The sequence below is a fragment of the Oncorhynchus kisutch genome, linkage group LG6 (genome assembly GCF_002021735.2).
Source record: "Oncorhynchus kisutch isolate 150728-3 linkage group LG6, Okis_V2, whole genome shotgun sequence".
NCBI lineage: Eukaryota > Metazoa > Chordata > Actinopteri > Salmoniformes > Salmonidae > Oncorhynchus > Oncorhynchus kisutch.
The window spans coordinates 8,769,477-8,796,523 of NC_034179.2; the positions used below are offsets into that span (position 1 = coordinate 8,769,477).

The 27,047-nt window shown below is 45.2% G+C and overlaps 1 protein-coding gene across 2 annotated transcripts in view; it reads left to right on the plus strand.

Annotated features, from left to right (window-relative positions):
- Positions 1-325: 325 nt before the first annotated feature.
- Positions 326-27,047, plus strand: part of LOC109892299 (macrophage mannose receptor 1) — a 37,874-nt gene continuing 11,152 nt past the window's right edge. The window contains exons 1-36 of one of the 2 annotated variants that reach the window (XM_020484745.2): positions 326-510; positions 2,015-2,160; positions 2,256-2,368; positions 2,663-2,796; positions 2,907-3,130; positions 5,199-5,314; positions 5,420-5,538; positions 7,544-7,679; positions 7,766-7,848; positions 8,051-8,170; positions 8,278-8,379; positions 8,522-8,680; positions 8,804-8,886; positions 9,005-9,149; positions 10,538-10,582; positions 10,769-10,936; positions 11,173-11,292; positions 13,937-14,047; positions 14,131-14,163; positions 14,715-14,849; positions 14,998-15,144; positions 16,700-16,834; positions 16,954-17,108; positions 17,315-17,459; positions 17,558-17,612; positions 17,800-17,866; positions 17,975-18,108; positions 18,234-18,277; positions 18,606-18,779; positions 20,026-20,180; positions 20,302-20,415; positions 20,505-20,620; positions 21,050-21,201; positions 21,291-21,496; positions 26,255-26,654; positions 26,787-26,956. In XM_020484745.2, coding sequence (XP_020340334.1) covers positions 468-510; positions 2,015-2,160; positions 2,256-2,368; positions 2,663-2,796; positions 2,907-3,130; positions 5,199-5,314; positions 5,420-5,538; positions 7,544-7,679; positions 7,766-7,848; positions 8,051-8,170; positions 8,278-8,379; positions 8,522-8,680; positions 8,804-8,886; positions 9,005-9,149; positions 10,538-10,582; positions 10,769-10,936; positions 11,173-11,292; positions 13,937-14,047; positions 14,131-14,163; positions 14,715-14,849; positions 14,998-15,144; positions 16,700-16,834; positions 16,954-17,108; positions 17,315-17,459; positions 17,558-17,612; positions 17,800-17,866; positions 17,975-18,108; positions 18,234-18,277; positions 18,606-18,779; positions 20,026-20,180; positions 20,302-20,415; positions 20,505-20,620; positions 21,050-21,201; positions 21,291-21,496; positions 26,255-26,654; positions 26,787-26,956 — 4,704 coding nt within the window. In that variant the 5' untranslated portion in view covers positions 326-467. The remainder of the gene's footprint in view (positions 511-2,014; positions 2,161-2,255; positions 2,369-2,662; positions 2,797-2,906; positions 3,131-5,198; positions 5,315-5,419; positions 5,539-7,543; positions 7,680-7,765; positions 7,849-8,050; positions 8,171-8,277; positions 8,380-8,521; positions 8,681-8,803; positions 8,887-9,004; positions 9,150-10,537; positions 10,583-10,768; positions 10,937-11,172; positions 11,293-13,936; positions 14,048-14,130; positions 14,164-14,714; positions 14,850-14,997; positions 15,145-16,699; positions 16,835-16,953; positions 17,109-17,314; positions 17,460-17,557; positions 17,613-17,799; positions 17,867-17,974; positions 18,109-18,233; positions 18,278-18,605; positions 18,780-20,025; positions 20,181-20,301; positions 20,416-20,504; positions 20,621-21,049; positions 21,202-21,290; positions 21,497-26,254; positions 26,655-26,786; positions 26,957-27,047) is intronic. The other variant, XM_031826082.1, reaches the window with a different exon arrangement.

Below are 27,047 nucleotides of genomic sequence, written 5' to 3' on the forward strand. Positions count from 1 at the left end.
AAAAGTATATCAATTTCATTTTAAATTCACACCAAAATGTGGAAAATGTCAGTGGGCGTTAATACTTTCTGAAGGCACTTTAGATTACATTTACAACAGATTGACCAATAACGTTTCTATAAATAGTGAAAAGAACAGGTCCTAGTATCGACCCCTGCGGAGCACCTTTGTGTACTTAAAGAAATGTGGACTTAACCCCACCAACAGTAGGCCACTTTTGGTGATGGTTTGGCATCACAGCTCAGGTCAAGTGTTTGTCATCCTAGGTTTACTGCCCCTCAATCTTTGGACCTTGGGCTGGTTCTTAAAAGAAGAGAAACTGTGCCAGGATGCTCAAAGCTGTGTTGAGTTACAGCAGGTACATACCCATTTCTAGAGAACGTTGAGAAGACTACTCCTTTAGGATGTATTAGACCCTGAGAACTAAACCAAGACTACATATCGATCGGCTGGATAAAACACACAGCATGCTGCTACTGCTTTTCACCCTCTGTAGTCTGCTCAGTTGTGGTAAGTATAATCATTATTTATATCCAAAATTATCTTTCTGTAGAACCTAAATTAATCTAGTTTAATATCAAGTTCACGTTGCTATAATTGACATGGAATGCTTACGCTGACCTACGTATTTATTTGAACAGTGAAGCTAAAACCTTACATTTGGCTATATGCTCCAGCATTTTGGATTTGAGATCAAATGTTTCATGAGTCAACAGTACAGAATGTCACCTTTTATTTGAGGGTATTTTCCTACGAATCTGTTTTTACCGTTTAGAAATGAAAAGCACTTCATGTTTTGAGTCCCCTTCGTTTGAAGGTGGCATAAGTATTTGGACAGATTCACTTATATGTGCTTTAAAGAAATCAAAAGTGTCATATTTTGTCCTATTTTCCTAGCACGCAATGATTACATCAAACTTGTGACTCAAACTTGTTGGATGCATTTGCTGTTTGTTTTGTATTGTGTTTCAGATTATTTTGTGCCCAATAGAAATTAATGGTAAATAAAGTATTGTGTCATTTTGGAGTCACTTTTATTGTAAATAAGAATATAATATGTTTCTAAACACTTCTACATTAACGTGGATGCTACCATGATTACGGATAATCCTGAATAAATCGTGTGTAATGATGAGTGAGAAAGTTACACAGGTATAAATATCATGCCACCCCAAAAATACTTACCTTCCCTGTTATTGTAATGGTGACAGATTAGCATGTCTTGGGGGTATGATATAAAATGCTAACCTCCCCTGTTATTGAATTGGTGAGAGGTTAGCATGTCTTCTGGGTATGATATAAAATGCTAATCTCCCATGTTATTGTATTGGTGAGAGGTTAGCATGTCTTGTGGGTATGATATAAAATGCTAACCTCCCTGTTATTGTAATGGTGAGAGGTTAGCATGTCTTGTGGGTACGATCTTTGTGCCTCCGTTACTTTCTCACTCATCATTTATACATTCAGGATTATCCGTAATCTTGGTAGCATCCACATTAACGTTAAAGTTATTGATGGAAGGAGGGCACGATGCCCTTTCAACCTTGGCACGAAGAGGTTGTGGAATGTTTCCTCATCTAACCCAATAGAAATAAGGATACAAATAACAACACTAGGAATAGCCATGATAAGTTACGATCAGTTATACTGGACTGAAGTAATTTATTTTTTCTTCTTGTTGTGTAATTAATTAAGCAATAATGTACAAGGTCGTGCCTAAGAACAGCCCTTAGCTGTGGTATATTGGCCATATACCACAACCCCCCGAGGTTCCTTATTGCTATTATAAACTGGTTACCAACATAATTAGAGCAGGAAAAATAAATATTTTGTCATACCTGTGGTATATGTTCTGATATACCACGGCTATCAGCCAATCAACATTCAGGGACCGAACCACCCAGTTTATAATGTTCCATACATCTTATTGTATTTACTTTGTTATTTTCCCATAAACTGAACTATGATCAGTTAGACCTGCAGCTAAACACTCCTGTGATTGTTGTGTTGTCAGCCTTCAGTCAGTGTGAGGAGGGATGGAGGGCCTATGAGGACAGGTGTTACTACTTCTCTACCAGCACAAAGTCCTGGGATGATGCCCGCACAGACTGTGTGGGACGGGGGAGCCATCTGATGAGCATCCTGGACATTCCTGAGAGGGTGAGCTTCTGGGTTTGAGATGCGTCCTACAGTCGTCTAGTTCACAACTACTGTATATGACTCTGTGTACTGTGACCTCTGCTCTCTCCTGGTAGACATGGGTACGGACTCAGGTTGGTACAGAGATTTTCTGGATCGGTCTGAATGACATTGCTGCTGAGGGAGTGTGGGAGTGGACTGACGGGAGCACCTTCCTCCCCTTCTTAGCGTACGTAGCCATACTATGATCCTCAATGATCTGACACTATATTGAAACACATCAGCAAATTATGGTTCCATGAAATGAACCATTTTGGTTGGAGGGTAATCAAGTGCTGTTAATCATTGACTTGTATCAAGCACAGTAACACTCTATAGTAGCCTTTGTTGTGTGAAGGTTGTTGGTGATTGGTTGACGGGCACCATACTTCCCAGGATGGTTGGGTATCAAGCCATCATTTGACCACATGATTATTACTATTCACCTCTGATTTTCTCATGTGTGCTTGTGCCCTCTACACAGATACTGGAAACCAGGGAATCCTGACAACTGGGAGGACAACGAGGATTGTGGGGAGGTGGTCGGGGGAGAGCAAGGACGATGGAATGATGACGTCTGCACTAGCCGGCGGAAGTATATATGCAAGCGCCCCAACCGTAGGTTTAACTGGCCAATCAACATATGACGTTGTCTGTTGTCTACAATAATGCTTATGGGACCTAAGAAGGTGAATGATATGCGTAACACATTTCACTCCTTTCCTCAGCTAATCCTCCAACAATGTGCGACACAGCCAACGGATGGAGCCAGTATGGATCCAACTGCTACAAACTAAAGACAGACACCAGGAAGAGCTGGTTGGGAGCCAGACACGACTGTGTTAGAGATGGGGCAGACCTGGTGTCCATCGCATCACCGGAAGAGGAGCAGTACATCACAGGACGACTGGACGATTCCTTCTTTGACATTTGGCTTGGCTACACCACTCTGGTAATCAAAACATACAGTATATGACCCATCCAAAAGCTATCAGACCCAGCGCCAAAATCAATATAGTCAGTACAATCCAGGATTAATTAATGAAAGAAAATATAATCCTTTGACAGATATCATTTCAATGTACATTACCCACTGGGCACACACTGGTTGAATCAATGTTGTTTCAACGTCATTTGTCAAGGGACTGTGACGTGGAATCAACGTGGGAAATCCATTGTATTTGAAAAAGTCATCCTACGAGTATTGTTCTCATCTAATTTCAACCAGTGTTGTAAACATTCAAATTAGGGTAAAACTTAAATACATTGACTTAACCTGATTAACAGGCTGTTACATCAATCTAATTTCAACATAATCGTTCAGAACTATGTCTACGTTGGAATTGCATTGAAAATTCCATGTAGAATAATTAAATATTGGGTGGTTAAAATTGTTGAATTTAATTACACAGATTTTATTTGACGTTTCAATGTGGATAGTAATGATATGTGTGAATCAATGTCATTGTTTCAACATCATGCCACCAACCTAAATAAAGAGTTTAGGTCTTATATTTAAATATAATGTGAAGTCACAGTAGGAGTCACTGTTCAGGTAGGAGTCATTGGACTGTGGGTTCAACTTTTATTTCAATATACACTATATATTCCAAAAGTATGTGGACACCCCTTCAAAATAGTGGATTAGGCTATTTCAGCCACACCCATTCTGACAGGTGTATAAAATCGAGCATACAGCCATGCAATCTCTATAGACACACATTGGCAATAGAATGGCCTTTCTGAAAAGCTAATTGACTTTCAATGTGGCACCTTCATAGGATGCCACCTCTCCAATAAGTCATTTCGTCAAATTTCTTCCCTGCTAGAGCTGCCCTGGTCAACTGTAAAGTGCTGTTTTTGTGAAGTGGAAAAATCAGGCGTCCGGTGTAGCTCAGTTGGTAGAGTATGGTGTTCCCACTGTGGGAATCGTACTGTAAGTTGTTCTGGATAACAATGTCTGCTAAATGACTCTAATGTAATTGTCTAGGAGCAACAATTGCTTTCAGTGTGGCACCTTCATAGGATGCCACTGTTCCAACAATAATTTTGTCAAATTTCTGCCCCGCTAGAGTGGTAGGCCACATGAGTGCTGAAGTGTGTAAAAAATGTCTATTTTCGGTTGCAATACTCACTACTGAATTTCAAACTGCCTCTGGATACAATGTCAGCACAAGAACTGTTTGTCGGGAGCTTCATGAAATGGGTTTCCATGGTCAAGCAGCTGCACACAAGCTTAAGATCACCATGTGCAACACCAAGTGTCGGCTGGAGTGGTGTAAAGCTTGCCACCATTGGCTTGCCTAGTTAAATAAAGTTTTTTTTTAAATGGATGCTGGAGCAGTAGAAATGTGTTCTCTTGAGGGATGCTTCACTGTCTGATGGATGAATCTGGCTTTGGCGGATGCCAGGAGAACCCTGAATGCATAGTGCCAACTCTAAAGATATTAATGCCCATGATTTTGGAATGAGATGTTCGACGAGCAGGTGTCCACATACTTTTGATAACGTAGTGTAACTCTTTATTTAGGTTGATGGCATGATGTTGAAACGATGACGTTGATTCAAACAACCATTTTACTATCAACATTTAAATGAGGTCAAATAACATATGTCTAATTAAATATAACATTCTACATAATTTCAACAACCCAATATATATAGAATATAGGGATGACAAATATGTGTTATGTTTCTATGTGGACTTTTCAACGTATACATAGTTCTGATGATTATGTTGAAATTAGATCAATGTAACAACCTGTTAGTCAGGTTAAGTCAATGTATTTAAGTTCAAGGTTTACCTTAATCAATTGATTACAAAGCTGGTTGAAATGAAAAGAGTAATAGTTAATTTCTTTTTTTCCCCCAAATAAAATGTATTATCCACGTTGATCCCTCTTCACAATACATAGACAAATTCAGTTGAAACAACATTGATCCAACCAGTGCGTGCTAGCTACATGTATTCTAAAACTTACCCCTTGGTATAATGAGTTCTCATTTTTGTTTTTTCACAGAAATGCACAACAATATCATGTCAGGTTGAAATTGACAGGACTCAGTTCAGCTGGTCTGATGCTTCTTCTGGTACCTACACCAACTGGGGAACTGATCCTGTGCAGCCAGATCTCAGGTAGGACAGGACACGTGGGGTGACAGATCTATATAATCAACTGTATCACAGTGATTGTGCAAGGTTTATTCTAGCTTCGTAGTGAAAATATGTTTTCTCCGACAGTGAAAAGCAGAACGGGATTTGTGTGGCAGTGATCAAGGAGGCAGGACAGGACTTTGGGAAGTGGAAGTCCCATATATGCCGCTATGAGCGTCCTTACATGTGCAAAAGAGCACTCAACAGTAAGCTCAGATCTTCAGAAAACATTACTAGATAAATAACCATGTGAATTATGTGGTATTAGCTCAAATTACTCTGACATGACATGCGATCTTGATTCAACTTAATACATTGCCAATTATTATATGGTTTGATATGGTCCTATTTAATTCTCTCAAGGCAATTCAATACAAAGCAACAACGTAGATACAAGTGGTCACTGCTCGGCGGCAGAAAGGCGCTAACTTCGAAGGTCTACTGAGGCTCCTGAGTGAAAACATGGGCCTTTTTCTAAATTAAATCTGCTCAATACAAAACTAAATAGGGAGTAAATATATATGTATTTACAAAGCTAAAAGACCGAATTTCAATATCCATCCTCCGTGAAGACAATCTGTTCCTGTTTTCATTGTGTATTTCTGAGTCTTGCCATTTACGTCGTTCTTATTTCATCAACACTGTCAAGTGCACGCATAATAGCTAAGGTGACAATATTGTAGAGAACAATCTAATGATTAATTCTATGTAATTTATAATAACACAGGGCAAAGAAAACAATGTTTTGACATTGATATCGTAGCACCCTCTTGAATGGCCCGTTTTTTTCTACATTGTACAGCAGTGAGTGAATGCTCTATACCAGTGGTCACCAACCTTTTTTGAGTTAAGATCACTTTGAATCAAAATGCAGATTTTTTAAAACATTGCTTAAAAAAACGTAAGCCTATGCAACATTAACCAATTCAAAACAGAACTCTAGCAATGAGGTTTGTGCATTAAGCTAATACAGCTAAAACATTATCACCACATATTGGGCTTTGCTTTGAATTGCCCTGCCAATGCATTGTTGTTCAGGCCGTTTAAAAATATATATATTTTAAAATTTAAGTTAGGCTTTATGATCACCCCGGTAATAGATCCGTTCTTGTACTACTTTTGAAGCACAGCTGAGTGAGTGTAGCCGATGTGAAATGGCTAACTAGTTAGCGGTGGTGCTCGCTAGTGGCGTTTCAATCGGTGACGTCACTTGCTCTGAGACCTTGAAGTAGTGGTTCCCCTTGCTCTGCAAGGGCCGCGGCTTTTGTGGAGCGATGGGTAACGATGCTTCGAAGGTGACTGTTGATGTGTGCAGAGCGTCCCTGGTTCGCGCGCAGGTTGAGGCGAGGGGATGGACGTAAAGTCTATACTGTTACATGAGCATACATTTTTTTAAATTTTTTTAAATTTTACTGTGCTGATGGTGCCTGCATCTGATGGTCAGTCTCAGCGGAGGGAGAGAGCAGCAGACTGAGGGTCAGTCTCAGCAGAGGGAGAGAGCAGCAGACTGAGGGTCAGTCTCAGCGGAGGGAGAGAGCAGCAGACTGAGGGTCAGTCTCAGCGGAGGGAGAGAGTAGCAGACTGAGGATCAGTCTCAGCGGAGGGAGAGAGCAGCAGACTGAGGGTCCGTCTCAGCAGAGGGAGAGAGCAGCAGACTGAGGGTCCGTCTCAGCAGAGGGAGAGAGCAGCAGACTGAGGGTCCGTCTCAGCAGAGGGAGAGAGCAGCAGACTGAGGGTCCGTCTCAGCAGAGGGAGAGAGCAGCAGACTGAGGGTCCGTCTCAGCAGAGGGAGAGAGCAGCAGACTGAGGGTCCGCCTCTCATCATCCCTCTTTTCTACCTTCCCTCCACTGACACCTGCCAGATAATAGAAAACCTGAGTCGCACCGCATTAATGCACAAATTCATGTTGTCACTCCTATGAACAGAGAGAGTGAAATATTCCTGGATATTAAAAAAGACCTAAGCCGCTAATAATAACAACAACAAAAGCCTATAGATCCACTTTCCTACTAATTCATTACTGCTGCACTGCTTGTTGTACATTACTGCAGACGCTGCCATCTGAGCCATCCGTTTGGCCAGCGGTAGACCTATAGTGGACTTGATTTGCTTTCTGGGCCCGCCCGGATAGGCAGAGTTTGTACCAGTCGAGAGCGATCGACCGGTTGGTGACCACTGCTCTGTGCTGTGTTCTATTTTCCTCTAAAAAGCCATTTGCCCTCCCGGTTGGATCAGCTTCGGTGGGAACTGTTACTGGGTGGTCAGCAACAAGATGTTCCTGACCAGTTGGCATGAGGCTCAACAGAAGTGTTCAAGTGAGGGGGCTAACCTGGTGACAATTAAGACGTAAGAAACAACACATGATTTACTGAACATAATGATTGATAAGAAAATTAAAGCATTTTCTAATTCGTATCACTTGTTGTTTTAAGTCAAGAGGAGCAATACTTCATCAACACTCATCTACCAGACCTTAATCAAGGGGAAGTGCCTGATGTCTGGATTGGTGTTGCAGGTATATCAGACGTACAGATAGCTTTATTTGGTCAATATCTTATGAGCTTTTCACTGTAATCTGTGACACTTGACCAATTTAGCATTGACAAGCACTGCTGGTTGCATCGTGTAAAGAGAGACAGCAGAATATTTACTAAAACTCAAATTTTAAATCAATGAAAAGGCCAAGTCTACAATTTCCTGATTTGTGATGTCACTAGATGAGGACCAGGATGGTACATTCAGATGGGTGGACAAAACAGATATTACGTTCTCCAATTGGAAACCTAGCTTTCCCAAGAACACAGTAAACCTCTGGGACTGTGGTCAAATCTACACCGGTAAGGGCATGTTGTCTGTACTACACTTATTATAATCAATCAACAAACTCTCTGGATCATAGATGAAGAAAGGTAGGGAACTTTGCTTTATTGTTTTTGTCTTACAGGAGATTTCTCTGGAAAATGGGAAACAACCAATTGCTTCAAAAACCTGGGATACATTTGTAAAATGGTGGGGGGTCAAAATGTTAAGCCGACCTCTGTTCCAGGTTAGTGGAACAACTGTGGCTGACAACTGGAAGACCTTTGTTTGTATTCCTATAAATCATATCAATGCAAACTAATACGTTCTTTATTCTGTCGATATATTGTTTGACATATAACATAATACTTTACATTGTGTTGGTGTAGATTCTCATTGTGATGCTGGGTATCTTCTCTATGGAGACTACTGCTATCACTTTGAGACTGAAATGGTGAAAAATTGGCTAGATGCAGAGAGTTACTGTGCCAGTCAAAGAGGCCACCTGGCAAGTTTTCATACTCAAGAGGAACTGAGCTTCATAACTAGTGAGTGGTTGACTAAATGTAAAAAAATATATAAAAAAAACAACATCTATATTTTGTACAAATAACAGGTAGTATTTTATTTTCTTAAAAATATTATATTCCATTGGAAATGTTATTTTGCAGCTCATATGCCCGCGCCATCCTGGGTTGGTCTTAGTGACAGTAGGACAGAAGGAGTGTGGGTCTGGTCGGATGGGACTCCATCCGTGAGTGACAAATATGCCATTGATTAAATGTTTGTGGGACAATTTTTTTTAATGGTATACACATTTGAGAGAGTCTAACTTAAATGAACATTAAGTTTGGCTTCACTCTCTCTTCCAGGACTTTCTACCATGGGCGCCCAACCAGCCTGATAACTGGCAGGGCAATGAAGATTGTTCCAATATTAGGGGATTCAACCACCATGAAGCAGGGCTACTCAACGATGAGTTCTGTACCTCCACATTGGAATTTGTCTGCAGAAAAGGTCTGATTTGTCCTTTCACCATTTCCCATTGTTGAATGTTCTTTGTAAAACATATACATACAGTGCATTCGGAAAGTATTCAGACCCCTTAACATTTTCCACACTTTGTTTCTTTACAGCCGTATTCTAAAATTTATCAAATTAGTTTTTTTCCTCATCAATCTATACACCATACCCCTCACAAAGCAAAAATAGATTTTTAGACATTTTTGCGAATGTAATTAAAAATAAATAAGTAACATATCACATTTACATGTATTACACATATTCAAACCCTTTACTCAGTACTTTGTTGAAGCACCTTTGGCATCGATTACATCCTTGAGTCTTCTTGGGTATGATGCTACAAGAGTGGCACACCTGTGTTTGGGGAGTTTCACCCATTCTTCTCTGCAGATCCTCTCAAGCTCTTTCAGGTTGGATGGGGAGCGTTGCTGCACAGCTACTTCCAGGTCTCTCCAGAGATGTTTGATTGGGTTCAAGTCCGGGCTCTGGCGGGGCCACTCAAGGACATTCAGAGACTTGTCCCGAAGCCACTCCTGTGTTTTCTTGATTGTGTGCTTAGGGTTTTTGTCCTGTTGCAAGGTGAAACTTTGCCCTGATCACTCTGGAGCAGGTTTTCATCAAGGAACTCTCTGTACTTTGCTCCGTTCATCTTTGCCTCGATCCTGACTAGTCTCCCAGTTCATTCTGCTGAAAAACATCCCCACAGCATGATGCTACCACCTCCATGCTTCACCGTAGGGATGGTGCCAGGTTTTCTCCAGACGTGACACTTGGCATTCAGGCAAAATTGTTCAATCTTAGTTTCATCACACCAGAGAATCTTGTTTCTTATGGTCTGAGAATCTTTAGGGGCCTATTGGCAAACTCCAAGCGGGCTGTCATTTGCCTTTAACTGAGGAGCTGCTGCCTTCTGGCCACTCTACCATAAAGGCCTGATTTGGTGGAGTGCTGCAGAGATGGTTGTCCTTCTGGAAGGTTCTCTCATCTCCACAGAGTAATTCTAGAGTTCTGTCAGAGTGACCATCAGGTTCTTGGTCACCTTCCTGACCAAGGCCCTTCTCCAGCGTTTGCTCTGTTTGGCCTGACGGTCAGCTCTCGGAAGAGTCTTGGTGGTTCCAAACTTCTTCCATGTAACAATGATGGAGGCCACTGTGTTCTTGGGGACCTTCAATGCTGCAGAAATGTTTTGGTGCCCTTCCCCAGTAGCTTGATGAGGATTTTTTTTTAATGTCATCAATTTTAGGTCTGTAACGTAACAACATTTGGAAAAAGTCAAGGGGTCTGAATACTTTCCGAAGTTACTGTATATTGGCTCACTATTCAAAAGTAAATGCCTGTTGACCACAGAATGTTCATCACTCAACTGCCTTTCTAATCCTCAGCAAAAGGTCAAGGACCCCCACCCATACCTCCCACATCGGGGCCAGGTAAAAGTAGCAGCTTCTCTCCTAAGTTTACCATTCTTTGCAACCCCAAAACCTCTCACTTGCAATTTCCAACAACAACATTATATTTGTGCAGTTAAAATGCTAAACAAACAGGGTTATTTTTTTCAGAGTGTGTTGTAAGCCCTACCCTATTCCAAAATATATCATCCGATTCTTTTCCTGCAGATTGGAATGAGAAGTGTGGCTCTTGGATGTCAGACCCGTTCAATGACTACTGCTACCTGTTTAACTACCTGTCCATGAGGAAATGGGCTGATGCACGTGCTGACTGTGTAAACCAGAAAGGGGACCTTCTCAGCATCACCGAGCCCTTTGAGCAAGCCTTCATTCAATGTACAGATGGGGTTTTTTATATATATATTTTTATATTTTACCTTTATTTAACCAGGCAAGTCAGTTAAGAACAAGTTCTTATTTTCAATGACGGTCTAGGAACAGTGGGTTAACTGGTTAAGTGCTATTAAGCTTCTCCGTAAAAAAAAAAGTTTTAAAAAGTACTACAACAATATTGTTTATTCACAATGGCAATTCAAATTAATAGTACTCTGATGTGTTGTGTTCATGAACAGCTAAGGTCCAGCTGATTCCTACGGGGGTCTCCGTGTGGATGGGGGGCCATGACTCCATCACAGAGGGGGGTTGGGAGTGGACTGATGGCTCTCCTTTCAGATACATCCACTGGAATGCAGGTAATAGTCCTAATGCTTTCAGATACATCAAGTCAATTCAAATTGTATTTATCACATGTGCCTGAATTACAGTGGAATGTTTATTCACAATCACTTAACCAACAATGCAGTTTTAAGAAAATAGAGTTCAGAAAATATTTACTAAATAAACTAGTTAAAAAAAGTAAGACAATAAAATAACAATAATGAGGCTATATACAGGAAGTACCAGTACCGAGTCAATGAGCAGGGGTACCAGGTAGTAACATGGATATATACAGGAAGTACCAGTACCGAGTCAATGTGCAGAGGTACCAGGTAGTAACATGGATATATACAGGAAGTACCAGGTAGTAACATGGCTATATACAGGAAGTACCAGTACCGAGTCAACGTGCGGGGGTACCAGGTAGTAACATGGCTATATACAGGGGGTACCAGGTAGTAACATGGCTATATACAGGGGGTACCAGGTAGTAACATGGCTATATACAGGGGGTACCAGTACCGAGTCAATGTGCAGGGGTACCAGGTAGTAACATGGCTATATACAGGGGGTACCAGTACCGAGTCAATGTGCAGGAGTACCAGGTAGTAACATGGCTATATACAGGGGGTACCAGTACCGAGTCAATGTGCAGGGGTACCAGGTAGTAACATGGCTATATACAGGAAGTACCAGTACCGAGTCAATGTGCTGGGGTACCAGGTAGTAACATGGCTATATACAGGGGGTACCAGTACCGAGTCAATGTGCGGGGTACCAGGTAGTAACATGGCTATATACAGGAAGTACCAGTACCGAGTCAATGTGCAGGGTACCAGGTAGTAACATGGCTATATACAGGGGGTACCAGTACCGAGTCAACGTGCAGGGGTACCAGGTAGTAACATGGCTATATACAGGAAGTACCAGTACCGAGTCAATGTGCAGAGGTACCAGGTAGTAACATGGATATATACAGGAAGTACCAGGTAGTAACATGGCTATATACAGGAAGTACCAGTACCGAGTCAACGTGCGGGGGTACCAGGTAGTAACATGGCTATATACAGGTGGTACCAGGTAGTAACATGGCTATATACAGGGGGTACCAGGTAGTAACATGGCTATATACAGGGGGTACCAGTACCGAGTCAATGTGCAGAGGTACCAGGTAGTAACATGGCTATATACAGGGGGTACCAGTACCGAGTCAACGTGCAGGGTACCAGGTAGTAACATGGCTATATACAGGGGGTACCAGTACCGAGTCAACGTGCAGGGTACCAGGTAGTAACATGGCTATATACAGGGGGTACCAGTACCGAGTCAACGTGCAGGGTACCAGGTAGTAACATGGCTATATACAGGGGGTACCAGTACCGAGTCAATGTGCGGGGGTACCAGGTAGTAACATGGCTATATACAGGGGGTACCAGTACCGAGTCAATGTGCGGGGGTACCAGGTAGTAACATGGCTATGTACAGGGGGTACCAGTACCGAGTCAACGTGCGGGGGTACCAGGTAGTAACATGGATATATACAGGTGGTACCAGTACAGAGTCAACGTGCAGGGGTACCAGGTAGTAACATGGCTATATACAGGAAGTACCAGTACCGAGTCAACGTGCGGGGGTACCAGGTAGTAACATGGCTATATACAGGGGGTACCAGTACCGAGTCAACGTGCGGGGGTACCAGGTAGTAACATGGCTATATACAGGGGGTACCAGTACCGAGTCAATGTGCAGGGGTACCAGGTAGTAACATGGCTATATACAGGGGGTACCAGGTAGTAACATGGCTATATACAGGGGGTATCAGGTAGTAACATGGCTATATACAGGGGGTACCAGTACCGAGTCAATGAGCGGGGGTACCAGGTAGTAACATGGCTATATACAGGGGGTACCAGTACTGAGTCAATGTGCGAGGTACCAGGTAGTAACATGGCTATATACAGGGGGTACCAGGTAGTAACATGGCTATATACAGGGGGTACCAGGTAGTAACATGGCTATATACAGGGCCTACCAGTACCGAGTCAATGAGCGGGGGTACAGGTTAGTTGAGATAATTGAGGTAATACATGTAGGTAAAGTGTACATGTAGGTAGGGGTAAAGTGTACATGTAGGTAGGGGTAAAGTGTACATGTAGGTAAGGGTAAAGTGTACATGTAGGTAGGGGTAAAGTGTACATGTAGGTAGGGGTAAAGTGTACATGTAGGTAGGGGTAAAGTGTACATGTAGGTAGGGGTAAAGTGTACATGTAGATAGGGGTAAAGTGTACATGTAGGTAGGGGTAAAGTGTACATGTAGGTAGGGGTAAAGTGTACATGTAGATAGGGGTAAAGTGTACATGTAGGTAGGGGTAAAGTGTACATGTAGGTAGGGGTAAAGTGTACATGTAGGTAGGGGTAAAGTGTCTATGCATAGATAATAGATAATAAACAGCGAATAACAGCAGTGGGGGGGGGGGGGGGGGTAAATGCAAATATTCCCGGCTAGCCGTTTGATTAGCTGTTCAGCAGTCTTATGATTTATCCACTGGAACGCAGGTAATGCTTATTTCTTTGTATATTTTTGTTGCATGTATTTTAGAGGGGGGGGACTCCCCCGAGTTGCGAGGTGGTACAAATACCAAGCATCACATTTCTCTACCTCCTCTTTGCCTCACTCAGGCAACCCAGACAACTATGGAGGAGAGGATTGCCTTTCCATGCTTATCAACACCGGCTACTGGAACGATGACAACTGTGATTACAATAGAGGATACATATGCAAGCGCAGAGGTAACCTGGTCCTGTACAGATGGTTGTGTTTTTGAACCTTTTCAAATGTTATTTTTAAACCCTACTTCCATGGTTTCTTTCAGGAAACACACCAGTTTCTCCTCCACCCCACGATGGTAAGATAAATTAACCCTGCTCTTATAGATAAATCATTTATTTTTCCTTTATTTAACTAGGCAAGTCAGTTAAGAACAAGTTCTTATTTACAATGACAGCCTACGGGGGAACACTGGGTTAACTGCCTTGTTCAGGGGGCAGAACGACAGATTTTTACTTTGTCAGCTCAGGGATTCAATCTTGCAACCTTTACGGTTACTAGTCCAACGCTCTAACCACTAGGCTACCTGCCGCACCAATAAACTGGGCGAGGAGGGTTTGACCTGTAGTAGAGTTAGATAAACCACGTGGTCCATCAGAACAGTCACATTATTCAATGGTAGTTTTAAACTATTTCCCTTGTTCACAGTAATCTCAGATGCCTCTACTGTTAGAAGTGAGTTAAAAAGCTCTCTAACTGGGATCGTCAAGGCTGGAATAAACTATGGACTATTAATAATGCCCATATTTACTATTGTCTTTTTAAAATCAGATTTAAGAGTCTGGAGACTCCTTTTCACTGTCTTTGAAACCTGTTGAACGTGTTTGTACGGGTTGCGATCTCCTGTAGGGTTTGAAACTGCTTACATCTGTGAGGACTCCAGTGCTGTCCTCCACTGTGATACCAACAGTGTCATCAACATTCAGTCAGCTTTCTTTGGCCGCAAGAGTGACAAGATCTGCCCCCACCAGGAAGGAGCTTCAGGTACAGAACAAATTGCTTTTACCTCTGAAACTCAAATAGGTTATAGCTATAAGAGCAACTAACTCCTAATGGCATATTATTTATGTGTTAGGCTTAATTACAGTGTTTCAGACAGCCATGTTACTAACGCATTGGTTATCCCTATCAGGAACATGCACTGTAGGTGGCATCCTGCCTTTGGTACGAAAGGCGTGTGACAACCGACCCTTCTGCTTCTTGTATGCCTATACTGAAACTGACCCCTGCCCTTCAATCTCCAAATACCTGGAAGTGGTGTACAGCTGTGAGCAAAATGGTAGGCAACCTGACCCAACCCCCACCACATACAACCCCCAACCCCCACCAGACCCAACTAGACCCTAACCAGACCCAACCCTAACCAGACTCAACCAGGCCCTAACCAGACCCAACCCCCACCAGACCCAACCAGACCCTAACCAGACCCAACCCTAACCAGACTCAACCAGGCCCTAACCAGACACAACCCCTACCACATCCAACCCCCACCAGACCCAACCAGACCATAACCAGACCCAACCCCCACCAGACTCAACCAGGCCCTAACCAGACCCAACCCCCACCTCATCCAACCCCCACCAGACCCAACCAGACCCTAACCATACCCAACCCCCACCAGACTCAACCAGGCCCTAACCAGACCCAACCCCCACCGCATCCAACCCCCAACACATCCAACCCCTACCAGACCCAACCAGACCCTAACCAGATCCAACCCCCACCAGACTCAACCAGGCCCTAACCAGACCCAACACTCACCACAACCAACCCCCACCACATCCAACCCCCACCACATCCAACCAGAACCTAACCAGACCCAACCCCCACCAGACCCAACCAGACCCTAACCAGACCCAACCCCCACCACATCCAACCCCACCAGACCCAACCAGAACCTAACCAGACCCAACCCCCACCAGACTCAACCAGACCCTAACCAGACCCAACCCCCACCAGACCCAACCAGACCCTAACCAGACCCAACCCCCACCAGACTCAACCAGACCCTAACCATACCCAACCCTAACCAGACCCAACCCCCACCAGACCCAACCCCCACCAGACCCAACCCTAACCAGACCCAACCCTAACCAGACCCAACCCCAACCAGACCCAACCCCAACCCCCAACCCCCACCAGACCCAAACCCCCACCAGACCCAACCCCAACCAGACCCTAACCAGACCCAACCCCAACCCCAACCATAACCAACCCCAACCAGACCCAGACCCAGACCCAACCCCAACCAAACCAGACCCAACTCCAAACAGACCCAACCCCAACCAGACACAACCCCAACCAGACTCAGACCCAACCAGACCCAACCCTAACCAGACCCAACCCCCACCAGACCCAACCCTAACCAGACCCCAACCAGACCCAACCCTAACCAGACCCAACCCCAACAAGACCCAACCCCAACCAGACCCAACCCCAAACAGACCCAACCCCAAACAGACCCAACCCCAACCAGACCCAACCCCAACCAGACCCAACCCCCACCAGACCCAATCCCCACCAGACCCCAACCAGACACAACCCCAACCAGACACAACCCCAACCAGAACCAACCCCAACCAGACCCAACCCCAACCAGACCCAACCCCCACCAGACCCAATCCCCACCAGACCCCAACCAGACCCAACCCCAACCAGACCCAACCCTAACCAGACACAACCCCAACCAGACCCAAACAGGCCCAACCCCAACCAGACCCAATCCCCACCAGACCGAACCCCCCCAAAAAACTGAAACCATGAATCACTGTTACATTATTTTACTGTACTTATTTACATGATGTGCCTCTTGTGGTTGTGTTTTGATCTTTCAGTGTGTCTGAGGGGACTTGGTGTGGAGGATGGTAACGTCACTGATGCCATGCTGTCCGCCTCGTCCTCACAGAGTTCACACGGTCCGAACGGAGCTCGTCTGAATGGTGGCTCCTGCTGGATGCCATCAAATCCCTGTATGTTTCACCTGGCACCTCGTCCTTCATCTCACATTTGGTATTCGTGAAAGAATTATACATTTTCCAGAAATTAACTTCAATCATGTTCATTTTCCTCTCCACTGACATCACCGCAGTAAACTCCTGGATCCAGGTGAACCTCGGTGAGGCCAAAAAGATCACAGGTGTTGTGATCCAGGGGTGTCCTGGTGCAGATCACTGGGTGACTAAATTCAAGATCCAGCACAGTATGGATGGAAGCAAATGGACTGAATACAAAGATGATGGAGGGGTAAACCACATCAAACATACACGGCCGGTTTCCCAGGCACAGTTCACGCCTAGTCCTAGACTTAAAAAGCAGTCTAGGACCAGGCTCAATATGTGTCTGGGAAGCCAGCCCACAATTTGTAGGTCTTTGGTCCAATGCCCCATATTGGGATAGCTGGATTATAAACTCCAGATCATAATTGCACTTTGTTCTTCCTGTTTGTCCAGGTATTCACAGGCTGCATGGACAGAAACACCCCAGAGACACAGCTTCTGGGCACTCCTGTCTCTGCCCAGTATGTCAGGATTCTTCCCCAGGAATTCAACGGACAGACTGGTCTTCGCTTTGACATCCTGGGATGTATACCCGACTGTAGGCGAAAACTGTTTTGCTAACCTCTTAGCATTTCTTTGTTGAGAAATGTTTCGTGTCCACTCAGAATACAGAGAGAGGTGTTTTTCTTTTCACAGATGCTGTGTCCTGTGATGCAAAGCCCAACTTTAACTTTGCAAATGATCTTATGACGTAAGTCCCTGCGTCTACTCCCCTCTACTTCAAAATGCCTGCTCTGTTGCCCAGATCCCGACGACTACTGTGTCAAGTTGTTTTGGGTCTGGCCTGAGCAGGCAGTGTGAAGTAGAGGCAAAATAGGATTTTAATAAGACATGAATGGAAAATACATGAAGCTAATTTCACATTGTGTATCTTTCAGCGTACACTGCCCAGCAGGATGTGCGCAAGTACTATATACTGTTTATGGCTCTGGCGTATATCGTGGGGTGAGTGAATTAAGTGATTTAACCATCAACTCACAATGATTCAACAGAACATTTGGAGTGAGGAATGTGAGGATATTGATGTACGTTAATATGTTGCGTTACACGAAGGACTCCAACATCTGTGCAGCTGGTATCCATGCAGGAGTAATCCTGAATGATATCGGAGGAGACTGTACTATGTTGAAAGAACCAGGCCAGAACTTCTACAGTGGCTCCACCAAGAACGGAATCACCTCCAGGCAGTGAGTGTCTTATTATTATTGCGTGATGGTGCACTGTCTACACTAAATTAATTAATTCATTAATTACGAACCCCCCCCAAAAAAATGCAACCAATACCACCATAGTAACCTTTGACCTTCAACAGGTATGATGGGAACTATGAAATTTCATACCAGTTTGCAGATAAAGGTATGTTAGACTACACCAATGCTCAGACATCAATCAAGTTACCTATGGACACTAATATGGGCTCCCGAGTGGCGCAGCGGTCTAAGACACTGCATCTCAGTGCTAGAGGCGTCACTACAGACCCTGGTTCGATCCCGGGCTGTATCACAACTGGCTGTGATCGGGAGTCCCATAGGGCGGCGCACAATTGGCCCAGCGTCGTCCGGGTTTGGCCGTCATTGTAAATACTAATTTGTTCTTAACTGACTTGCCTAGTTAAATAAAAAAAATATGATTTGAATGTTATAGGCTACATGCTGTCTCAACTCCTACTTTGATTCCTCTGCAGAGTTGAGTTGCTCGGGGCCTGACTGGTATGAATTTGGGGAGTTCTGCTACAAGCCCTACGGAGATAAAAAGACATGGCATGCAGCCCGTGGAGAGTGCCGGAAGCTGGGAGCTGACCTGGTGTCCATTCAGTCCATGACAGAACAGAGCTGGCTGGAGAGCTACCTTTACATGGGTAAGAGTCCACCTTGTCCGTATGGGGAAATATCGGTCCGTATCGGGGAAGTATCGGTCCGTATGGGGAAGTATCAGTCCGTATAGGGAAGTATCAGTCCGTATGGGGAAGTATCGGTCCGTATGGGGAAGTATCAGTCCGTATAGGGAAGTATCGGTCCGTATGGGGAAGTATAGGTCCGTACGGGGAAGTATCGGTCCGTATGGGGAAGTATGGGGAAGTATCGGTCCGTATGGGGAAGTATAGGGAAGTATCAGTCCGTACGGGGAAGTATCGGTCCGTATGGGGAAGTATCGGTCCGTATGGGGAAGTATCGGTCCGTATGGGGAAGTATGGGGAAGTATCGGTCCGTATGGGGAAGTATCGGTCCGTATGGGGAAGTATCGGTCTGTATGGGGAAGTATGGGGAAGTATCGGTCCGTATAGGGAAGTATCAGCCCGTATAGGGAAGTATCGGTCCGTATGGGGAAGTATGGGGAAGTATCGGTCCGTATGGGGAAGTATCGGTCCGTATGGGGAAGTATCGGTCCGCATGGGGAAGTATGGGGAAGTATCGGTCCGTATGGGGAAGTATCGGTCCGTATGGGGAAGTATGGGGAAGTATCGGTCCGTATGGGGAAGTATCGGTCCGTATGGGGAAGTATCGTTCCGTATGGGGTAGTATGGGGAAGTATCAGTCCGTATAGGGAAGTATCAGTCCGTACGGGGAAGTATCGGTCCGTATGGGGAAGTATGGGGAAGTATCGGTCCATATGGGGAAGTATCGGTCCGTATGGGGAAGTATGGGGAAGTATCGGTCCGTATCGGGGAAGTATCGGTCCGTATGGGGAAGTATCGGTCCATATGGGGAAGTATCGGTCCGTATCGGGGAAGTATCGGTCCGTATCGGGGAAGTATCGGTCCGTATGGGGAAGTATCGGTCCGTATGGGGAAGTATCGGTCCGTATGGGGAAGTATCGGTCCGTACGGGGAAGTATGGGGAAGTATCGGTCCGTATGGGGAAGTATCGGCCCGTATGGGGAAGTATCGGTCCATATGGGGAAGTATCGGTCCGTATGGGGAAGTATCGGTCCGTATGGGGAAGTATCGGTCCGTATGGGGAATTATCGGTCCGTGCGGGGAAGTATCAGTCCGTATAGGGAAGTATCGGTCCGTATGGGGAAGTATCGGCCCGTATGGGGAACATGAACACTACTTATTGTTGGATAGCTTAGCTGACGACTTCTTTCGATGTGTTTTCCACCAGCCACCAATGATGTGTGGATTGGGCTGAATGATATGGGCTTCTCAGGCCTGTTCTCCTGGTCAGACAACCACTGGGTCACTTTCACCTACTGGGCACCAGGAGAACCCAACAATCATCAAGGCTTCAATGAGGACTGTGTGGAGATGTTTTATCAGGTAACACGGTTAGCTTGGCCACACATGCTTAACTCTTAACTATTACCCCATTCTCTTAACCTTACTGTTATCGTTAACCTGACGCTTGTCCAACCGAATGTTTTATGTTCTTTTATTACAGACTGGTAGATGGAATGATGTCCCCTGCACAGAACTGAACACTTATATATGCAAGATGCCCAAAGCCCACTACCTGCTTCCTTCTGTCATGCCCACTGTGTACGGATGCACACAGGTGAGTGCTTGTCCTGTTGTACCTGTACCTGCCTATAACTGTCCCTCTGCAGCACCACATCAGTGTGTGTGTGTGTGTGTGTGTCATAGGGCTGGGACGCCTATGGCTATTCCTGTTACTGGATGGAAGAGACCGCCAGAACCTGGTCAGACGCCAAGGCCTTCTGTGAGCAGCAAAACAGCAAACTTCTACACATTGGGGACATGTGAGTGTGATCACCTCAGCATATCACAAGATGTCTTTATGTGTATGTTGTGGCAGATACAGATCATCAGTCTGGTGTACTTCAATCTGTTGGAAACCGGCTGGTCCATTTGATTTCTTATCCGAAGGGGCATCACATTTTTGGGGAGGCAGGGTAGCGGTTAGAGCGGCTAGTGGTTAGAGCGTTGGACTAGTAACCGGAAGGTTGCATGTTCAAACCCCCGAGCTGACAATGTACAAATCTGTCGTTCTGCCCCTGAACAGGCAGTTAACCCACTGTTCCTAGGCCGTCATTGAAAATAAGAATTTGTTCTTAACTGACTTGCCTGGTTAAATAAATAACAGCTTAGAATCTTGGCATGCCTCAAGATGTCTATAATGCTGGTCTTTGATTGGTTGTTGAATATAATATCTGTGATGTCTTTCCCAGTTATGAACAGTCCCACTTCACAGTGAAACTGGCTAGATACACTGGTTTGTGGTGGATTGGACTGAGGGCCACGGGTGACTCAGGAGGGGTGGATTACATCTGGGATAATGGAGCACCTCTCACCTTCACACACTGGGATCGAAACCAGCCAGGTACAGTCATTTTACACCCGTTATCGAATCTGAAGTATTTTCCTGTCAGTATATCAGTTCAATTGTTTACCATCTTTGTGATCCTCCAGATAACCATGCGGGAACCTGCGTTGCCATGACTACGGGACTTACTGGTGGGTTCTGGGATGACAAGCCATGCACTGAGTTGTTCCCATTCGTGTGTGAGACACCAAGGCCTGACATCACCCCGCCCACTAAACCTCCAACTCCTCCCCCTTCATCGGACTGTGCGGACGGTTGGACGGCTGAGCGACACTTCAGGAACTGCTACAAGGTAAAGATATAGACTAGCTTCATCTGAACTGATACACTGTAAAGATACAGACTTGCTTCATCTGAACTGCTACAGTGTAAAGATACAGACTAGCTTCATCTGAACTGATACATGGTAACTATACACACTATCTTTATGTGAACTGATAATCGTTAAAAACACAGACTAGCTTCACCTGAACTGCCGAACTAGTACAGGGTAAAGATATAGACCAGCTTCATCTGAACTGCTGAACTAGTACAGGGTGAGATACAGACCAGCTTCATCTGAACTGCTGAACTAGTACAGGGTAAAGACACAGACTAGCTTCACCTGAACTGCCGAACTAGTACAGGGTAAAGATATAGACCAGCTTCATCTGAACTGCTGAACTAGTACAGGGTGAGATACAGACCAGCTTCATCTGAACTGCTGAACTAGTACAGGGTAAAGATACAGACCAGCTTCATCTGAACTGCTGAACTAGTACAGGGTAAAGATACAGACCAGCTTCATCTGAACTGCTGAACTAGCACAGGGTAAAACACAGACTAGCTTCACCTGAACTGCCGAACTAGTACAGGGTAAAGATACAGACCAGCTTCATCTGAACTGCTGAACTAGTACAGGGTAAAGATACAGACCAGCTTCATCTGAACTGCTGAACTTCCGGCGCCGACAGAGATTGCCGCCTCGCTTCGCGTTCCTAGGAAACTATGCAGTTTTTTGTTTTTTTACGTGTTATTTCTTACATTAGTACCCCAGGTCATCTTAGGTTTCATTACATACAGTCGAGAAGAACTACTGAATATAAGATCAGCGTCAACTCACCATCAGTACGACCAAGAATATGTTTTTCGCGACGCGGATCCTGTGTTCTGCCTTACAAACAGGACAACGGAGTGGATCCCATGCAGCGACCCAAAAAAACGACTCAGAAAAAGAGGGAAACGAGGCGGTCTTCTGGTCAGACTCCGGAGACGGGCACACCGTGCACCACTCCCTAGCATTCTTCTTGCCAATGTCCAGTCTCTTGACAACAAGGTTGATGAAATCCGAGCAAGGGTAGCATTCCAGAGGGACATCAGAGACTGTAACGTTCTTTGCTTCACGGAAACATGGCTCACTGGAGAGACGCTATCCGAGGCGGTGCAGCCAACGGGTTTCTCCACGCATCGCTCCGACAGAAACAAACATCTTTCTGGTAAGAAGAGGGGCGGGGGCGTATGCCTTATGGCTAACGAGACATGGTGTGATGAAAGAAACATACAGGAACTTAAATCCTTCTGTTCACCTGATTTAGAATTCCTCACAATCAAATGTAGACAGCATTATCTACCAAGAGAATTCTCTTCGATTATAATCACAGCCGTATATATCCCCCCCCAAGCAGACACATCGATGGCTCTGAACGAACTTTATTTAACTCTTTGCAAACTGGAAACCATTTATCCGGAGGCTGCATTCATTGTAGCTGGGGATTTTAACAAGGCTAATCTGAAAACAAGACTCCCTAAATTTTATCAGCATATCGATTGCGCAACCAGGGGTGGAAAGACCTTGGATCATTGTTACTCTAACTTCCGCGACGCATATAAGGCCCTGCCCCGCCCCCCTTTCGGAAAAGCTGACCACGACTCCATTTTGTTGATCCCTGCCTACAGACAGAAACTAAAACAAGAGGCTCCCACGCTGAGGTCTGTCCAACGCTGGTCCGACCAAGCTGACTCCACACTCCAAGACTGCTTCCATCACGTGGACTGGGATATGTTTCGTATTGCGTCAGATAACAATATTGACGAATACGCTGATTCGGTGTGCGAGTTCATTAGAACGTGCGTTGAAGATGTCGTTCCCATAGCAACGATTAAAACATTCCCTAACCAGAAACCGTGGATTGATGGCAGCATTCGCGTGAAACTGAAAGCGCGAACCACTGCTTTTAATCAGGGCAAGGTGTCTGGTAACATGACCGAATACAAACAGTGCAGCTATTCCCTCCGCAAGGCTATCAAACAAGCTAAGCGTCAGTACAGAGACAAAGTAGAATCTCAATTCAACGGCTCAGACACAAGAGGCATGTGGCAGGGTCTACAGTCAATCACGGACTACAGGAAGAAATCCAGCCCAGTCACGGACCAGGATGTCTTGCTCCCAGGCAGACTAAATAACTTTTTTGCCCGCTTTGAGGACAATACAGTGCCACTGACACGGCCTGCAACGAAAACATGCGGTCTCTCCTTCACTGCAGCCGAGCTGAGTAAGACATTTAAACGTGTTAACCCTCGCAAGGCTGCAGGCCCAGACGGCATCCCCAGCCGCGCCCTCAGAGCATGCGCAGACCAGCTGGCCGGTGTGTTTACGGACATATTCAATCAATCCCTATACCAGTCTGCTGTTCCCACATGCTTCAAGAGGGCCACCATTGTTCCTGTTCCCAAGAAAGCTAAGGTAACTGAGCTAAACGACTACTAGCACGCAATTCCATCATCATGAAGTGCTTTGAGAGACTAGTCAAGGACCATATCACCTCCACCCTACCTGACACCCTAGACCCACTCCAATTTGCTTACCTCCCAAATAGGTCCACAGACGATGCAATCTCAACCACACTGCACACTGCCCTAACCCATCTGGACAAGAGGAATACCTATGTGAGAATGCTGTTCATCGACTACAGCTCGGCATTCAACACCATAGTACCCTCCAAGCTCGTCATCAAGCTCGAGACCCTGGGTCTCGACCCCGCCCTGTGCAACTGGGTACTGGACTTCCTGACGGGCCGCCCCCAGGTGGTGAGGGTAGGCAACAACATCTCCTCCCCGCTGATCCTCAACACTGGGGCCCCACAAGGGTGCGTTCTGAGCCCTCTCCTGTACTCCCTGTTCACCCACGACTGCGTGGCCACGCACGCCTCCAACAATCATCAAGTTTGCGGACGACACAACAGTGGTAGGCTTGATTACCAACAACGACGAGACGGCCTACAGGGAGGAGGTGAGGGCCCTCGGAGTGTGGTGTCAGGAAAATAACCTCACACTCAACGTCAACAAAACTAAGGAGATGATTGTGGACTTCAGGAAACAGCAGAGGGAACACCCCCCTATCCACATCGATGGAACAGTAGTGGAGAGGGTAGCAAGTTTTAAGTTCCTCGGCATACACATGCCAGACAAACTGAATTGCAGAATCACAGACAAACTGAATTGGTCCACTCACACAGACAGCATCGTGAAGAAGGCGCAGCAGCGCCTCTTCAACCTCAGGAGGCTGAAGAAATTCGGCTTGTCACCAAAAGCACTCACAAACTTCTACAGATGCACAATCGAGAGCATCCTGGCGGGCTGTATCACCGCCCGATACGGCAACTGCTCCGCCCTCAACCGTAAGGCTCTCCAGAGGGTAGTGAGGTCTGCACAACGCATCACCGGGGGCAAACTACCTGCCCTCCAGGACACCTACACCACCCGATGTTACAGGAAGGCCATAAAGATCATCAAGGACATCAACCACCCGAGCCACTGCCTGTTCACCCCGCTATCATCCAGAAGGTGAGGTCAGTACAGGTGCATCAAAGCTGGGACCGAGAGACTGAAAAACAGCTTCTATCTCAAGGCCATCAGACTGTTAAACAGCCACCACTAACATTGAGTGGCTGCTGCCAACACACTGACACTGACACTGACTCAACTCCAGCACTTTAATAATGGGAATTGATGGGAAATGATGTAAATATATCACTAGCCACTTTAAACAATGCTACCTTATATAATGTTACTAACCTACATTATTCATCTCATATGCATACGTATATACTGTACTCTATATCATCGACTGCATCCTTATGTAATACATGTATCACTAGCCACTTTAACTATGCCACTTTGTTTACATACTCATCTCATATGTATATACTGTACTCGATACCATCTACTGTATCTTGCCTATGCTGCTCTGTACCATCACTCATTCATATATCCTTATGTACATATTCTTTATCCCCTTACACTGTGTATAAGACAGTAGTTTGGAATTGTTAGTTAGATTACTTGTTGGTTATTACTGCATTGTCGGAACTAGAAGCACAAGCATTTCGCTACACTCGCATTAACATCTGCTAACCATGTGTATGTGACAAATAAAATTTGATTTGATTTGAACTAGTACAGGGTAAAGATGCAGACCAGCTTCATCTGAACTGCTGAACTAGTACAGGGTAAAGATAGAGACCAGCTTCATCTGAACTGCTGAACTAGTACAGGGTAAAAATACAGACCAGCTTCATCTGAACTGATACAGGGTAAAGACACAGACTAGCTTCATCTGAACACTCTGAACTAGTACAGGGTAAATATACACCGACTAGCTTCACCTGAACTGCCAAACTAGTACAGGGTAAAGATACAGACCAGCTTCATCTGAACTGCTGAACTAGTACAGGGTAAAGATACAGACCAGCTTCATCTGAACTGCTGAACTAGTACAGGGTAAAGACACAGACCAGCTTCATCTGAACTGCTGAACTAGTACAGGGTAAAGACACAGACTAGCTTCATCTGAACTGCTGAACTAGTACAGGGCAAAGACACAGACCAGCTTCATCTGAACTGCTGAACTAGTACAGGGAAAAGACACAGACCAGCTTCATCTGAACTGCTGAACTAGTACAGGTTAAAGACACAGACTAGCTTCATCTGAACTGCTGAACTGATACAGGGTAAAGAGCCTCAACACTATATGAACTGAAAAAACCTTAGTGTCTCGAAATGTTTGTTGTAGCTCTTCATGGTGGACTTCTCCAAGAAGAAGAGTTGGCCTGCAGCCCGTGAAGACTGTATCTCCAGGGGGGCAGACCTTGTCAGTATCCATAACATGGAGGAAGAGAGCTTCCTGTCCACGTACACCAAGGGGAAGTCCAAGTGGATCGGTCTGAAACACAACCCTACAGATGGAGGTTACCACTGGAGTGACGCTACTCCTGTGAGCCACACCAACTGGGGAAATGGGGAGCCCAACAACCATGAGGGTCGTGAGGACTGTGTAGAGATGGTGAGCAACACAAATGGGACATCCTCTTGGTGGAACGATCTCAACTGTGATGCCCATCAGGACTGGATCTGCATGATCTCCAAGGTGAAGAAACCCATCGTGCCTCCAGTTCCCCCTCCTCCTGTTCCAGGTAGCTTAGCTTAGTGCACCTCTGATCGCACTGTTAAACCATAAGATGGCACCATAGAGTCATGATCATTGATTTGTTCCAGAAGTTTCTATGACCTGTATGACCCTGAGAAATGGCTTGTATCTTTTCCAGCACCTGACTGCGGTACCAACGCTGCCTGGAGGAAGAACAATGGCATCTGCTACTACTACAATGACACCGACATAGTAGACTTCCAGACAGCTATGTCCCGTTGCTACGATGAGAAGGCTCTACTGGTCTCCATCTTAAACAAAGATGAACAGGCGTACATCAACACGATGGTGTGAAATGCTTGTCCAAGCAGACCTTTTTTTTGTGTTTGTTTTGTTTATCGGTTGTGCAGGAGATGTTACAAAAACTCTCAGTGTGTGG